The sequence below is a fragment of the Hibiscus syriacus genome, unplaced genomic scaffold (assembly GCF_006381635.1).
Source record: "Hibiscus syriacus cultivar Baekdansim isolate YM2019G1 unplaced genomic scaffold, ASM638163v2 tig00002840_pilon, whole genome shotgun sequence".
Classification (NCBI taxonomy): domain Eukaryota; kingdom Viridiplantae; phylum Streptophyta; class Magnoliopsida; order Malvales; family Malvaceae; genus Hibiscus; species Hibiscus syriacus.
In genome coordinates, this window is record NW_024061947.1 from 2,669,107 (window position 1) to 2,683,428 (window position 14,322).

Below are 14,322 nucleotides of genomic sequence, written 5' to 3' on the forward strand. Positions count from 1 at the left end.
CAAGTGTACAATTTTAATTATATTTTATAGTTGATTTTATAAAGAAAATGGTCGTTTTAAGATAAGAAAAAGAAGAAACCAATTGGTCAGCCACTCCGGTGGTTCCGTGTAACACCTTAATTGGTCGACTGTGTGTTGTATTGGTCTATGGTGTTACAAGATTATAGCAACATTTTTCATGCATTTCATTCTATCCTTTATTGTTTATATAATATTTCTTATGCATTTCATTCTATCCTTTATTGTTTATATAATAGCAAACTGTAGTAACCAACTGAACCTAATTAATAAGGTTGGTGTGCTCGAACCTAAGGTCTATCTTACTAAAGGTGGATTTGAGTCTTCTAGCATTCACGAAGCCTTGCAGCATCCAACATGGCAAGAAGATGTTTAGGCTGAGTATTTGGTGCTATTGTAAAATGACACATGGGAGTTACAACCATTGCCTTCTATGCGTAGACTAGTAGACTGCAAATGGTTACTTAAAATTAAATGAAAGCCATATGGTTCTATTGAACAATTCAAAGCTAGACTTGTGGTCAAGGGTTACTCTCAGACTATATGTGGCTTTCGTGAGACCTTCAGCCTAGTGGTTCGAGCTTCAATTATCAGGTCTGTTCTAGCCATTGTTGTTCTTCAAGGATGGAATATTTGTCAAATTGATATCAATAACATCTTTCTCAATCATAAACTGACTAAAGAAATTTATATGCCTCAGGCACCCGATTTTGTGCAGCAAGATCATAATAGGGAGAATCTAGTCTGTCGTCTCAAGAAGGCCATCTATGGGTTAAGACATGCTCCAAAGGCCGGGTACAAGACGTTCAGTGATGTTTTGATAACCAAGCTAGGATTTGTTAATTCCAAGGGAGACTTCTCGCTCTTTATACGAAACATTACTAATTCTAAACTCTTGTTGATGGTGCATGTGAATTACATTATTATATTAGGGAGTATATGGTTGAGGTTGATAGTGTGTTTCAACTTATTAACTCCGAGTACACATTAAAAGACATGAGACAAATTGAGTTCTTTTCCGGAATGTAAATTCAACAACGTTGGAATGGTTCGATGCTAAATCAGAAGAGGTATAACACTAAATTATTGTCCAAAGAAAATATGGAAACTTCGAACCCCACACTTATTTCCATGGTTGTAATGCCAAAATTGAGAGCAGATGAAGGTAAATTATTTCGTGACATACAGTATAGTCTGAAGTATCGACTTGCTGAAGTTATTGATCTAGTATGTTACGCTGATGACGATAGGGCAATGTCTATTTAGGATAGGCATTCAACGTCAGGGTATTGTTTATATGTTGGATGCAATCCATTGTCATAGTGCTCTAAGAAACAAAGTGTTGTGACAAGGTCTACATTAGAAACGAAATATAGGAGTATTGCTAACACTGTGTCAGAACTGATTTGGTTACAACAACTATTAGCTGAGATTGGTGTTGAGGTTGTGGGAAAACCAGTGATTTGGTGTGATAACTCCTCCACTATGTCGAGGTTGTGAGAAAACAAGTGATTTGGTGTGATAACTCCACCACTATGTCCATGCCGGCTAATTCCACTCGTCCTGCTTGTGTTAAACATAGTCAGATAGATATTCGTTTTGTTCGTGAGAGGGTGTTGTCTGATCAGCTGCTTATCTATTTTGTTCCATCGACTGAGCAGGTGGTTCACATCTTCCCCAAACCTATACCTCCAGCTCATTTTAATCTGACAGCATTTTCAACTAGAGCGGTTGCTTCGTCTGAATGTTTGAAGAAGGAACAAACCAGGAAGATATTAGAGTATAGAAGCGGTTAGTTACAAGCCGTTAGTTTGTTATGGGCCTTGCAAATATAAGTATGGGCCATAAATAGCCTTGTAATGCATGAGACTGTATTCATTAAGTCTGAATAATAAGAGCAGAATATGTTTACTTTTCCAAAATTCTAAATTCAGGTTCTCTCGTTAGCTTTCTTTTACGTTAGAACTGTAGTTGTCTTCTTTGTATTGCCAGATGACCTCTGAATTCTATCACTGCTGACCCGGCCATGGGTTGAGTTGGCATAGTTGTATGTGGGTCACAACAGATGATCTTTTCCCGTTTGCAAAGCCACTAAAACTTCGGACTTCATATCTGTGTTTCCCGCATGTGCATGTCGTTATTCGATACGCACTGCTGGACTTAATGGTCATCAGCTTCAGCTGTTTGTGCGATTGAATTATTAACAACATTCGGAGTTTATTATTTCAGCACTACGATTTTTAACTTTGACCACCATCACCTGTTGATGAAAATGCTTCTACTTCTACCAAAAGTTAGCTTTGTCTATACAGACAAGGCAGTCACCAGTTTTTACATTGGCAAAAAACAGCATATTCTTTCGACCTTCAAACTGGGTCATGTCAACATCCTCAAATCTTTGTCTCAGCCGCTTCATATCTCAACCCAATCTCCTGTTACAATCACAAATAAAATTACATTGTAATTGCCAAATGCCAAAAATCTCTACAATATCTGCCTAACTATGTTGACCCTAGCACCAGTTAATTTTGGAGCCCATCTTTCATTATTCCTATCTCCATCTCCTTTTGCAGCAATATCTGTTTCAATTGGAATTTTGACTTTGAATTCTATGGATGAAATCAAAACCATATATTTCTAGTGTATGGATCTGTTTAGATGCGGATCTATATATACTTTTTTCAGGTGGACATACATAAACACATATATTAACCTCATAAATTTTTTGTATGATACAAATAAAATTCTAGTATAAATGCAATCAATAAAATAAACAATTTCTTTTAGGTAATAAGAGCTATATACAGTGGTTCTCTAGATGCTATGAACCGTCAAATTAGGTATTCAATTTCATTGTTTAGTTACAATGAAATTCTAAAATTTATTTGTTGGTTAATTATTTTTTTTGAATAAATAAAAATATTTTTTCCATCAAATACTCTCTGTCCCATTATATTTATCCCTTTTGTGTTTTAAAATTATCTCATTTAAATTATTCCTTTGAAAAAATCAACATTTTTTTACTAGATACATTTTTCAATCCTTTTTATAGTTTCTCAACGAAGTAAAATTTAAAATTTTCGAGAATAAAATTATTATTCTAATTTTTTTACAATACATCTATTACATTAATTTTTTTTAACCTACGTGAAAAGTAAATAATATAAATAGGACAGAGAGAGTATATATATAAATAGTTATCCTGAAGTCCCGCTGAATTCGACAGCTCGGAATGTCTGATTATAATTATTTTATGTATTTTTAATTTGAAATTGGTTGGTGTTAAAGGAAACCACGTCTCAACTTCATCTAATTTTGTAACCAAACAAATACAATTAGGCCACGTGACAAGTGGTCAACATTTGAAATGACCAATTATCTGTTCATCGGTCTCATTACAGCCAACACCACATTCTAATATTTTAATAATTCAAACCCATCTTTACTCCTTAATTATCATTAACTTAATTCTAATAAAAAAGTGATGATAATAAAACTAAGAGGATCGATATATCATATATGCATGCATCGCTTACCATGATGGAGAGTAAAAGTGGTGGGCGGTTGGACCCTGACTCGACAGGGACGAGCTATCGGGCGTGGATGGCTCGGATGAGTCATCGAGTTGGCACTCCAGGTTCACCCCAAACAGCCGCAATAGCCTCATTGGGTTCCCACCTGGGGCTTGATCTTGAGCCATGCCGCCTGCAAATGTGACACAAATTCAAAACACATGCTTCCATGTGATGCTCAATAACATTCAATGAACCCACCCCATTTTATATTAATCTCAACTCTTATATCATCACTACTTTTACTCGAACTAAACAATTAATTAAAAAATATATTTATTCATATTAAAATCAAAGCATCAAACCCAAAGAAAAATCATTTGAAAAACACTTAATTTCTATAATAAATAGCATGCAGCGCGTGAAATAAATTCCAAACAACAACTTACACGAGTAGCACAATCGCATTATTCCAATGTAATTGAGAAGTGTCTCTCACGCATTTCAATGTGAAAATAAATTCCCAATTTCTTTTACATTTTCCCAAAGTTTTATATTAAAGAAAAAATATTTTTAATATGTAGATAATGTTTACAAATGTGACAAAATTATATACCTGCATGAAGACAATCATGTTGGTATGGCACGTTAGCCCCAGGATACAACCCCCTACCACACCACCGTTCATCGCCACCGCCGCCGCTGATGTTTCCCACCACGGCGTTCCCGACGTCCACTGCCGCACCGCGCCTCCTCCACCCTATAAACAATCTATCGGCATCCAAACGGTGACGTTGGAATAAAATAACGTCACCAGCATCGAGTTGTTTCTCTTTGACGTATCTGCTCCATCCTTTGGTCAACACGTAGCTTTGGCTGCTATTCCAATACGAGTAACGGAAACGCCAACACTTGCCCGACTCGTCCTCGAAACTCAGCAACAAGACTTTGTCGAGCGAGTCAAGGTGGGCCAAGGGGAAGTGCTTCTCGGCATGTTGCTTGGGAATAACAAGGCGGTTCAGCTTGCCGACGTCGCTGGGGGTTAGGGGTTTTTCGAACATGGGTTCCCTCTCATGGAGCTGTTGGTATTCATGTGGGTTATTTGAAAAGAACATTGAAGGGTGATTGTGAAGATTTGAGGAAGGGGAGCTTTGGGTTGGTTCCATTGAGAGTAAATTTCTTTACTGGAAATGGTTAATGGAAATTTAAGGGGAGAAGAAGAGAGGAAAGGATTGGGTAGTGGTGGTAGTGAAAGAAACGTGATGATTATGGGTTTTGATGTGGAAACTGTTTGATTTTGACGCTCGACAACGACAGAGAGAAACACAGCAAGATAAAGAGATAAAAACTAGGGAAGAAACGTATGGGATTACCTGCCTTGTCGGGTGAAAACAATATTAATTATTCTACTAGAGTTTATTATCACACCTGCAAGGCTGCAACGTTAATTAATAAAAATATTTTATATAAAAATTATTCAACAATTAATTATATATTTAGACACGAATTAATTTATCTGAGTAGTTAAAAGAATTATTATTATTTTTAAACGTCACATATTCAAATACCATCTATTACAATATAGTAATTAAGTGTTCCTTATGGAATGGTTGAAAATATTTATAACATATATTATTTTACAATCACTTTAGCTTAATCAGAAAAATTTTACATTTAGATTGTATATAAAAAATTAATTATAATACAAATCAAACTATTGTTAGTTACAAAATTATGATAATTATTTCTTAAAATTTTGAATTCGAGTATTAAATATGCATGAATATGAATAGGGGCAAATCTAAATTTTTTTTATAGAACACGTTAATATAAACATACCAAAAATTTTATCTAAAAACATTATGTACTTTTTTAATTTAAAAATATAATAATTATATATATATATATATTATATGGATTAAATCTAGAAAAAAATATATTAAATATTTTAATATAATTTTCTTGACATAATTCATACATATTTTTTATTTAGGATAAACCAACTATTTGGTCACCTGCCTATTACTTAATTTATGTTTTGGTCATTCAACTATTATTTTTTTCAAAATCATAGCTAACCTTAAATTTTTGTTCTATTTTGATCACTCATCATTAAAAAAATTAATAATAATGTTAACATGATATTTTTTTAAATTTCTTCAATCATGATAAGACATTGTTTTATGGTGACACATCACCATAACGCTAAATTTGTAAAGATAAGTGATCAAAGCAGAACCAAAACATAAATTAAGTATGATTTAAAATAAATAATAGTTATGTGACCAAAATAAAAACTAAATAATCAATGAGTGATTGAATAACTAATTTACCCTTTTTTGGGCATAGGGTGGGTCATGGCCTATGTAGGCCTAGGCTTGGATGCACCCCATATATGAGCCTTTATTTTCAAATGGTTGAGATTCTAGTCTTTAGATAAATTACACCTTATATTTATATAAATTTATTTAAAAAATAATTAATGTGCATTAATCTACTATTTTTCATGTTTTTTTATAAAAGTCACTAATTTTATTCGAAATAGGAAATATCTCAAATTATAATAAAGATTTACAATCATAATCGTCAATTAAACATATAAATAGAACAATTTCCTATAATCATTAGAATAAAACTAACAACTTAAGATCACATAAAAACCAAACAAGGAAAGATTAAAATTTAAACAAAGAAACTCGAATAAAGATAAATACAAATTGATATGATCGTATCGAAAAATAAACCATAAAAGAGAATCAAACTATTGAAATACTACAAACAAACTGTAAATCAGACTCGAGCGACGTGAAAAGCTATCCACGAACGCATTACAGGTATCCAAATCCAATATAAGGTTCCAAAGCAGAGAAGATCAACAATATAACAAATAAACGTCATCTTGATCAGTCGTGATGATGTCAAGTCAATCTTTAGAAAAAGATAAGTGAAAACAACGACCAAATGAGTGAAAAACATGTCAAAAGACGAAAGAAAACGTGTCATAAAGACATATGAAAATGTGACATACAAATAAAATTATTGAAAATAAAAAAAAGAAAAAAAATAAAATAAAGATGCGATATAAGAAAATAAAAGGACAATAAAGAAAATTCCGACAACCAACATTAAAGTTGGTGCTACTATTGATCAACAAAGATGAAAAGAAAAAATGATGAACGACGTATCGATGAGAGAAAACTAAGAGAGAGAGAAAAATGATACTTTACTATTTACATGTTTGATTCTCATGCAATTATTATAAATTATTTTACTTGAAAAATATTAAAATATTTTTTATTAAATTGGGTTGAATATAAAGTAGTATATGTTCTAAAGATTTTAATTTTTTTTAACAATAAACACGTTTGAATATTTCTGTTTGCAGAAGCTTGTGGTCAAATCTAGAACCTCTAGGTACAATAATATGTTTATGGAAAACTCTAGAATGAATGTCATTCATTGTAATTCACTGCTAATTTTATAAGATATAATTTACAAATTCTCATTAAAGTATGTTTTGAATATTTATCTTTTAAAACTTACATAATGAATATTAAATTTTAATTTTGTTACAAAATGAACACAAAACCATTAAGAAATATCTCATTTGACCCTTCACAACAACAACAACAACAAAATAGATATAGATAAAAAATATATAATCTTTTAATTTTATATTATAAATATTAAATTTATACTATGTAAATTAAAAATTATTGGATATGATATTATAAAATTATGGATGTATGATTTCTAAATTACATTAAATTAGTTAAATAAAAGTTAAATGCTTAAATCACATCATTGATAAAAAAATAAATTTATTAAAATTTTCAGACGTAAAAAATTATAAATTTTTTATTTTAAAAATAAAAAAACAATTAAATAAATAATTAGTTATAAAATATTTTTTTCTTAATAAAAAATTAATTTAATTTTTTGATAACTAAATTTTTTGAAAATATTTTTAAATTTTAAAAATATTTTTTCATATATTTAAAAAAATTAAAATTTCTATTTTTTAGAATTACGACTTAAATATTAAAGTGAAAATTTAGTTATAATTAAGGGGCTAAATAAGATTTTTTTTATTAATTTAGCTTACTTTAAAACTAGCATACACCTAATAAATGTGTGAACCAAAAGATTTGTGGGAGGGTAAGGCTTGATTTGACATTTAAATAGGGGTATAAGAATCAATTAAAGGTATTTGGGGGTTGGGGTTGAGGGGACTCTGCCTCTCACCCACTCTTAACCCAAACATAAAATGATATGAAAAAAAAGTTTAACAAAGAATCAACTATAAATTTATAGTTTTTTTATTATGTAATTATATCATGTTTGGAAATTTCAAAATTATTGGATCTAATTTTAATCTCACTCCCGCTATATATATGTGTTAGTGTTACGGATGTACGCCCAATAAAAATATATCTTTCACCTTAAATATGATACGATTAGAGTTTAAGGTAGTTTCTTTTGATATGGAATCAGATCTATTTCTTGAGATAAAATTCGTATTTGATTTGATTTAATTTGATTTGACATAAACATAGAAGAAACCATCTTATAGATGGGAGGGGCAACTGCCCCCACCCTAACATTGACGAGCTAAGTACATTTTAGATCATTGGATATTTTGAAACTACTACAATTAAACCCTTGCCTCCCAAATTTCTTGGTATAATTACTTTTCGGGTACTATCAGTTTTAAAATTAATAGAATTAATTCTAGACCCAAAATTTATATGATTTAATTATTTTTTAAGACATTTAAAATTTAAAATTAGTTGAATTAACCATCGATCTCTTATTTTTTATAATTTAATTATTTTTAAGGTCCTATTTATTTTAAAATTAGACAACTTGCACCCAAAGATTCAAATTATAGTTACAGTAGTGTTGTCGATCACGTTGCGTTTATCGCGATTATGGTAACAGCGGATGCTATTGTTGGAATCACAATTGTGCGATAACGATTTCAAATGACATTTTTACCTCTATATAACAACCACTATTCTGATAGCAGACCAGTATTTAAATTCCTATTTGCCCCCTCCTCATAGTTTAATCTTGGCTACATCCTTAGACACAAATATATATATATATATAATTCTTAATTTTATTTGAGTAAAATAGAAAATTAATTAAAAATAATATAAAAAGTGGTACTATTATTATTATTATTATTATCTCCAAACTATAAGATATAATTCTTAATTTTATTTGAGTAAAATAGTGTTGGGATAGATCGATGAATCTCAAATTGAACAACCAAATGATTTGCCAAGAGGAGGTGAATTGACTTTTTGAGTTTAGGGAGTAAGGAGTAGAAAAAATATGAAATAATGCACAAGGATTTATAGTGGTTCGATTTCTCAACCAATTCTACATCCACTACTTTAGCTCATCACTAAGGATTTTCTAACAAATTCACTAATTTGTCCTTTCTTTTTATAGGATCAAGAGACAATCTTCAACTCCCTAGCTTTTCACAGGCTTAGCTAGAACCAATCCCCTTTTCACAAAGAAAAGAAATGTAAACAAGAAAACCTCTAAAAGGTTGGGTGTTTACAAAGTTTTAAGCTCACAAAAACAAAATCTAAGGATAAACAATTAAGTTCAAAACACAAATATTTATAAGAGAAAGGAAAATAAAAATAAAAAGATCTTCTCTTGTGTTTGATTACTTGGATAGGTGTTCTAACCCTTGTTCAAGTGTCTTCAACTTGTTTTTTATATGTTGGAATGAGCTTGGGGCCATTTCTAGCCGTTGGAGGTGTTTTGGAGCCGTTGGGGACTAATTTTATGTAAAATAAAACTGCCCAAGACAGGGAGTATCAGTACTCCTTTAATGAGTATCGATACTTCCTTTGTTATATTTAAATAAACTAGCCATTAAAGACAGTTGTTTGGGTATCAGTGCCTATTTTGTATTCTGAAATTTGAGCAGTTTGAAAAACATCTGATATTATCGATACTACCTAGAGAGTATCGGTACTTCTCTTACCTTTGGTATCGGTACCACATGAACAATATCGATATTGTTCATGTAGTGTCGATATTGTAAGAGCAGTATCAGTACTACTTACCTGAAAAACAGTTTTGTACTCAAATTCTATTTTAATGGACTTTGAATTATTTTTGAAAAATTTTGAACAAATTCAATCAAGTCCAAAAACATTTTACCTTAATTTGTTATATCATTATAAAACATGGTTCAACAATCTCTCCCTTTTTGATATAACAAAATATTGAAAAATTATTTTTGGCAAAACTCTCCTTAATAAAATATTTAATGAAAAAGAGAAATATTTGGAAAATATTAAAGCTCCTCCTTTTTCATTCTTGAAATTGAAATTTTCAAACCTATACTTCTCCCCTTTTTTGTTATATCAAAAATAATTCAACTTTAAAGTTCAAAAAATAACAATGGATTTTAAGTGGTAAATTTTAGCATAAAATCATTTGAAAAATCAAAAGCTCCCCCCTCAATAAATGCATTCCGAACAAAGAAAGTTGACTTTAAAAGTATGACACTTAAAAGACATTGAATTTCAACAAAGATGAACAAACAAGTTAGTAGCACAAGAAATTCAATATATCCAAGTCTAAGATACTTTATGCAATACCAATTGATGTATTTAAGTGCATGTGCATAAAGCTATCCAAAAATGTTATGCATTTGAAAAATTGATATTAATTGTTAGAGAGATATCATTTGCAATAAATTACTTGCATAAACATTTAAATTAAGGTCAAAAATGAAAAATTTGTAAAAATAAAAATAAAAACCAATTTTGACTAAAATTCATTATGATGAACTAAAAATTATGAAAAATCATCAAAACTTTAAAATGTCCATCATTATACACTTTTCAACATACATGAGATGAAAAACATAAAATTATTTAAAATCAAAACTCATGCATGCTTAAACTAAATGAGCAACCAATTTACAAAATCAATAAACATTAAGTGTAGAGGGTACTCATCCTTCTTTTGAAGTGTGGCTAGAGCGTTTAAATTTCTTCACCTTTGTCACCATTGCTCCCACACACCTACAAGAGACATTTATATGGATTTTGGTATCCAAATTGCTTTGGATTCTTGAACATTAGTTTCAATGCCCCTTGTTTCCTTAGGAACCCATACTTGTCTAATTCTAAAATGTTTTCCTTTCTTTATATATTCCATATGACCATGAAAATGACAATGTGAGCATTTTGCCATTTTTAAACATAATGAGTTGTTTTTAGAAATTAATTCTTTTTCTTTTGTTAAGCTTTCAAGCTTAACTTTCGAATCAAAATTTTCTTTTTCTAAATCATTGATTTTGATTTTTGAAATCTCTAAATCATTTTTTAAAGTTTCATTTTGTTTTTCAAAATCAACTTTTGCTTTCAAAATCAAATCATTTTCAACTTTAAATTTTGAAATTAATTTCTTATATTTGGAATTCATGGTCTCAAATTCCAAATACAACCTACCATAGGCAGCTTGTAACTCATTAAAAGAATAAGAATTGGATTCATTAGAGCTAGAAGATACCTCGGGCTCTTCAAGAGCCATTAAGCACACCACATTTGTTGGTTCTTGTTTCTTGTTTCCATGGACCTCTTCGATTTTATTCAAAAACTCATTTGAATTTGAACAAGAAGAAACTCCTTCATAGATACCGGGACCAAATGCACAAAACAACATGTGCATGGCCTTAGCATTTTATTGAGTTTTCTTCCATTCTTGGGCACTCCACTCCTTCGTCTTCTTATTTGGAGAAGAGTAGCCGTTCTCGATCATCTCCCATGCATCAAGATCATTGGATTGGATGAATAACTTCATTAATTTCTTTCAATGAAGGTAGTTGGCTCTATTAAAGTATGGAGGCTTGTCGATCGGTTGGGAGTCTTCCATGTAGAACGAGCCGGAGGTGGAAGCCATCTTCTCGGTTGTATCAAAAATAGATAGAGCTTCTTCAAGGATCGTCTCAAGATTGTTAAACCTTTTAATGAGTCAAGATCTGAAACCAATTGTTGCAATTATTTGAATGAAGCTTAATCGATCAACCGAATGATTTGCCAAGAGAGGGTGAATTGGCTTTTTGATTTTAGGGAGTAAGGAGTAAAAATGATAGGAACTAATGCACAAAGATTTATAGTGGTTCGACTTCTCAACCAATTCTACATCCACTACCTTAGCTCCTCACTAAGGATTTTCTAACAAATTCACTAATTTGTTCTTTCTTTTTACATAATCAAGAGATAACCTTTACAACTCCCTAGCTTTTCACAGGCTTAGCTAGAACCAATCCCCTTTTCACAAAGAAAAGAAATGCAAACAATAAAACCTCTAAAAGGGAGGGTGTTGACAAAGTTTTAAGCGCACAAAAACAAAATCTAAGGATATACAATTAAGCTCAAAACACAAATATTTACAAGAGAAAGAAAAATAAGAAGAAAAAGCTATTCTCTTGTGTTTGATTACTTGGATAAGTGTTCTAACACTTCTTCAAATGTCATCAACTTGTTTTTATATGTTGGAATGAGCTTGTGGCAATTTCTAACCGTTAGAGGTGTTTTGGAGCCATTGGGGAATAATTTTCTGCAAAATAAAACTGCCCAGGACATGGAGTATCAGTACTCCTTTAATGAGTATCGGTACTTCCTTTGTTATATTTAAATAAACTAGCCGTTAAAGACCATTGGGCTTGATCAATATCGATACTATGATCATGGGATCAATACTACTGTGTGAAGTAGTATCGGTACCCATTTGGATATCGATACCTATTTTGCATTATGGAATTTGAGCCGTTTGAAAAACATCTGGTAGTATCGATACTACCTAGAGAGTATCGATACTTCTCTTACCTTTGGTATCGGTAACACATGAACAATATCGGTATTGTTCATGTAGTATCGACACTGTAAGAACAGTATCGGTACTACGTACCCTGAAAAACAGTTTTATGCTAAAATTATATTTTAATGGACTTTGAATTATTTTTGAAAAACTTTGAACAAATTCAATCAACTCAAAAAACATTTTTGCCTTAATTTGTTATATCAAAATATTATAAAACATGGTTCAACAAATAGGAAATTAATTAAAAAAATAATATAAAAAGTGGTATTGTTATAATTAACTCTAAATATATAAAATATAATTATTTTTCAAGTCAAGTTGAGTATATTTTATCCTAAACTCGAATCTAATGATCCAAACTTATTCTAAGAAATCCTATATGAACCCTAACTATATTTTAAAAAATTGAGCTAATAAGATTAAATCAAATCAGAATCTATCAAATTATAGTATCACTTTCATCCCACACAAGTCACAAGTACTAACACCATACAATGAATCCGACAAAGTATCTTATAACTCATAAGAAGCAATTGAAAGAGTAATCTTGTTTTAGAACATGCTACGAGAGAAGAATATTAGGTTACCCATTCTAGATTTGAGTAACAATAATTTAACATATATTAGAGTTCGTATCTTATAAATATTATGTTGTTAAAAAAATATAACTGTCCGTACATAAATTATAAAGATTAAATCATTGATTCAATGAACATTTTTTTTGATGAGAAGTTGATTCAATGAACATGAAAGGTGGATTTAAATAAATATGGAAATCGTTGGTATTGGAGGAATTAAATGACCATCCAGTTCAGTTGGTAGAACACAAGGTTCTTAACCTTGAGGTCGTGAGATCGAGTCTCATGGAGGACATTTCATAATTGGAGGTCTCCTACGGAAACTGCTCTCAACCTAGTGTTGGGGGCAGCCTACTATCTTACCTCCCCTTACCCCATTACATATGGGAATAAGGGACAACCGTTGGTATTGTAGGAATTACATATGATTTCGTTTGACATACTAAAGTTATTTAAAAGAAAGGTCGAGGTTAACGGCGATTTGACCAAACTGACATCTATTTACCGAATATTTACCTTTTTAGCACCGTTTGATATATATTTCCCGAAGTGGCGCCCTTTCGGCTAAGTTGGCGAAAGGCGCGTCCCCGGGGACGCGCTTTACCCGTGTTTTCGCTGAGTTGGATGCCACGTGTGGAAGGCGCATCCCCGGGGACGCGCCTTCACTGACTCGACTGCCACGTGTGGAAGGCGCATCCCCGGGGACGCGCCTTCCATTAAATGCCATAAATGCCCCCATCCGTTTTCCCTAACTACCCCTCCTCCTCTCCTATATAAACCCCTCAACCCTCCCTCATTCTTCACACCAAAATCATATTCTCCTCTCTTATATAACTCAAATTCTCCAACTATTTGAGTTTTAAATTTGTTATTAGTGGTAAGAAATTTATTTTTATGTTAGTATTTTTTTAAATAGTTATTATATTTTATATTAATATATTTATGTAAATATTATTTTTTTATTAAAATAATATATATATATAATTATTATTTATTTAGAATTAATAATTTTTGTGTGCTAATTATATTGTTTTGTCTACAGTTATAATGGAAAACAAAATGCTGTTGTGATTGGATATTGATCATATCTCCAGACATTTTAGCGATATGGTAATATTTTTAATAATTAATGTTAATATTTAAATTTATTTTTATTTTAAAGTTATTATGAATTTATATTAATTTTTATTTTTTATAATGTATATTATTTAGGATATTGATCGTATTTTAGAGACTTTTATTAAAAATCCACGTATACCGACACCGGAACGTATTTTTCCATATTTGGCTTCTACCGGGTTCGGGTATATTGCAACAATTATTGGCGGTTGCAAACTCGAACCTGTCCT

The 14,322-nt window shown here is 31.1% G+C and overlaps 1 protein-coding gene across 1 annotated transcript; it reads right to left on the reverse strand.

Annotated features, from left to right (window-relative positions):
- Positions 1-2,332: 2,332 nt before the first annotated feature.
- On the reverse strand, positions 2,333-4,778 carry LOC120153191 (B3 domain-containing protein At2g36080-like). Its single transcript, XM_039165199.1, has 3 exons — positions 4,147-4,778; positions 3,555-3,723; positions 2,333-2,450 (listed from the first exon to the last, which is right to left on the reverse strand). The coding sequence occupies exons 1-3, from the start codon at positions 4,694-4,696 to the stop codon at positions 2,438-2,440; spliced, it is 732 nt and encodes a 243-aa protein (XP_039021130.1). The 5' UTR covers positions 4,697-4,778; the 3' UTR covers positions 2,333-2,437.
- Between the last annotated feature and the right edge of the window lie 9,544 nt (positions 4,779-14,322).

Coding starts and splice junctions, on each gene's coding strand:
- LOC120153191 (XM_039165199.1), bottom strand. CDS start 4,696: ATGGAACCAACCCAAAGCTCCCCTTCCTCAAATCTTCACAATCACCCT. Junction 3,724..4,146: donor ACATGATTGTCTTCATGCAG/GTATATAATTTT, acceptor TCACATTTGCAG/GCGGCATGGCTCAAGATCAA.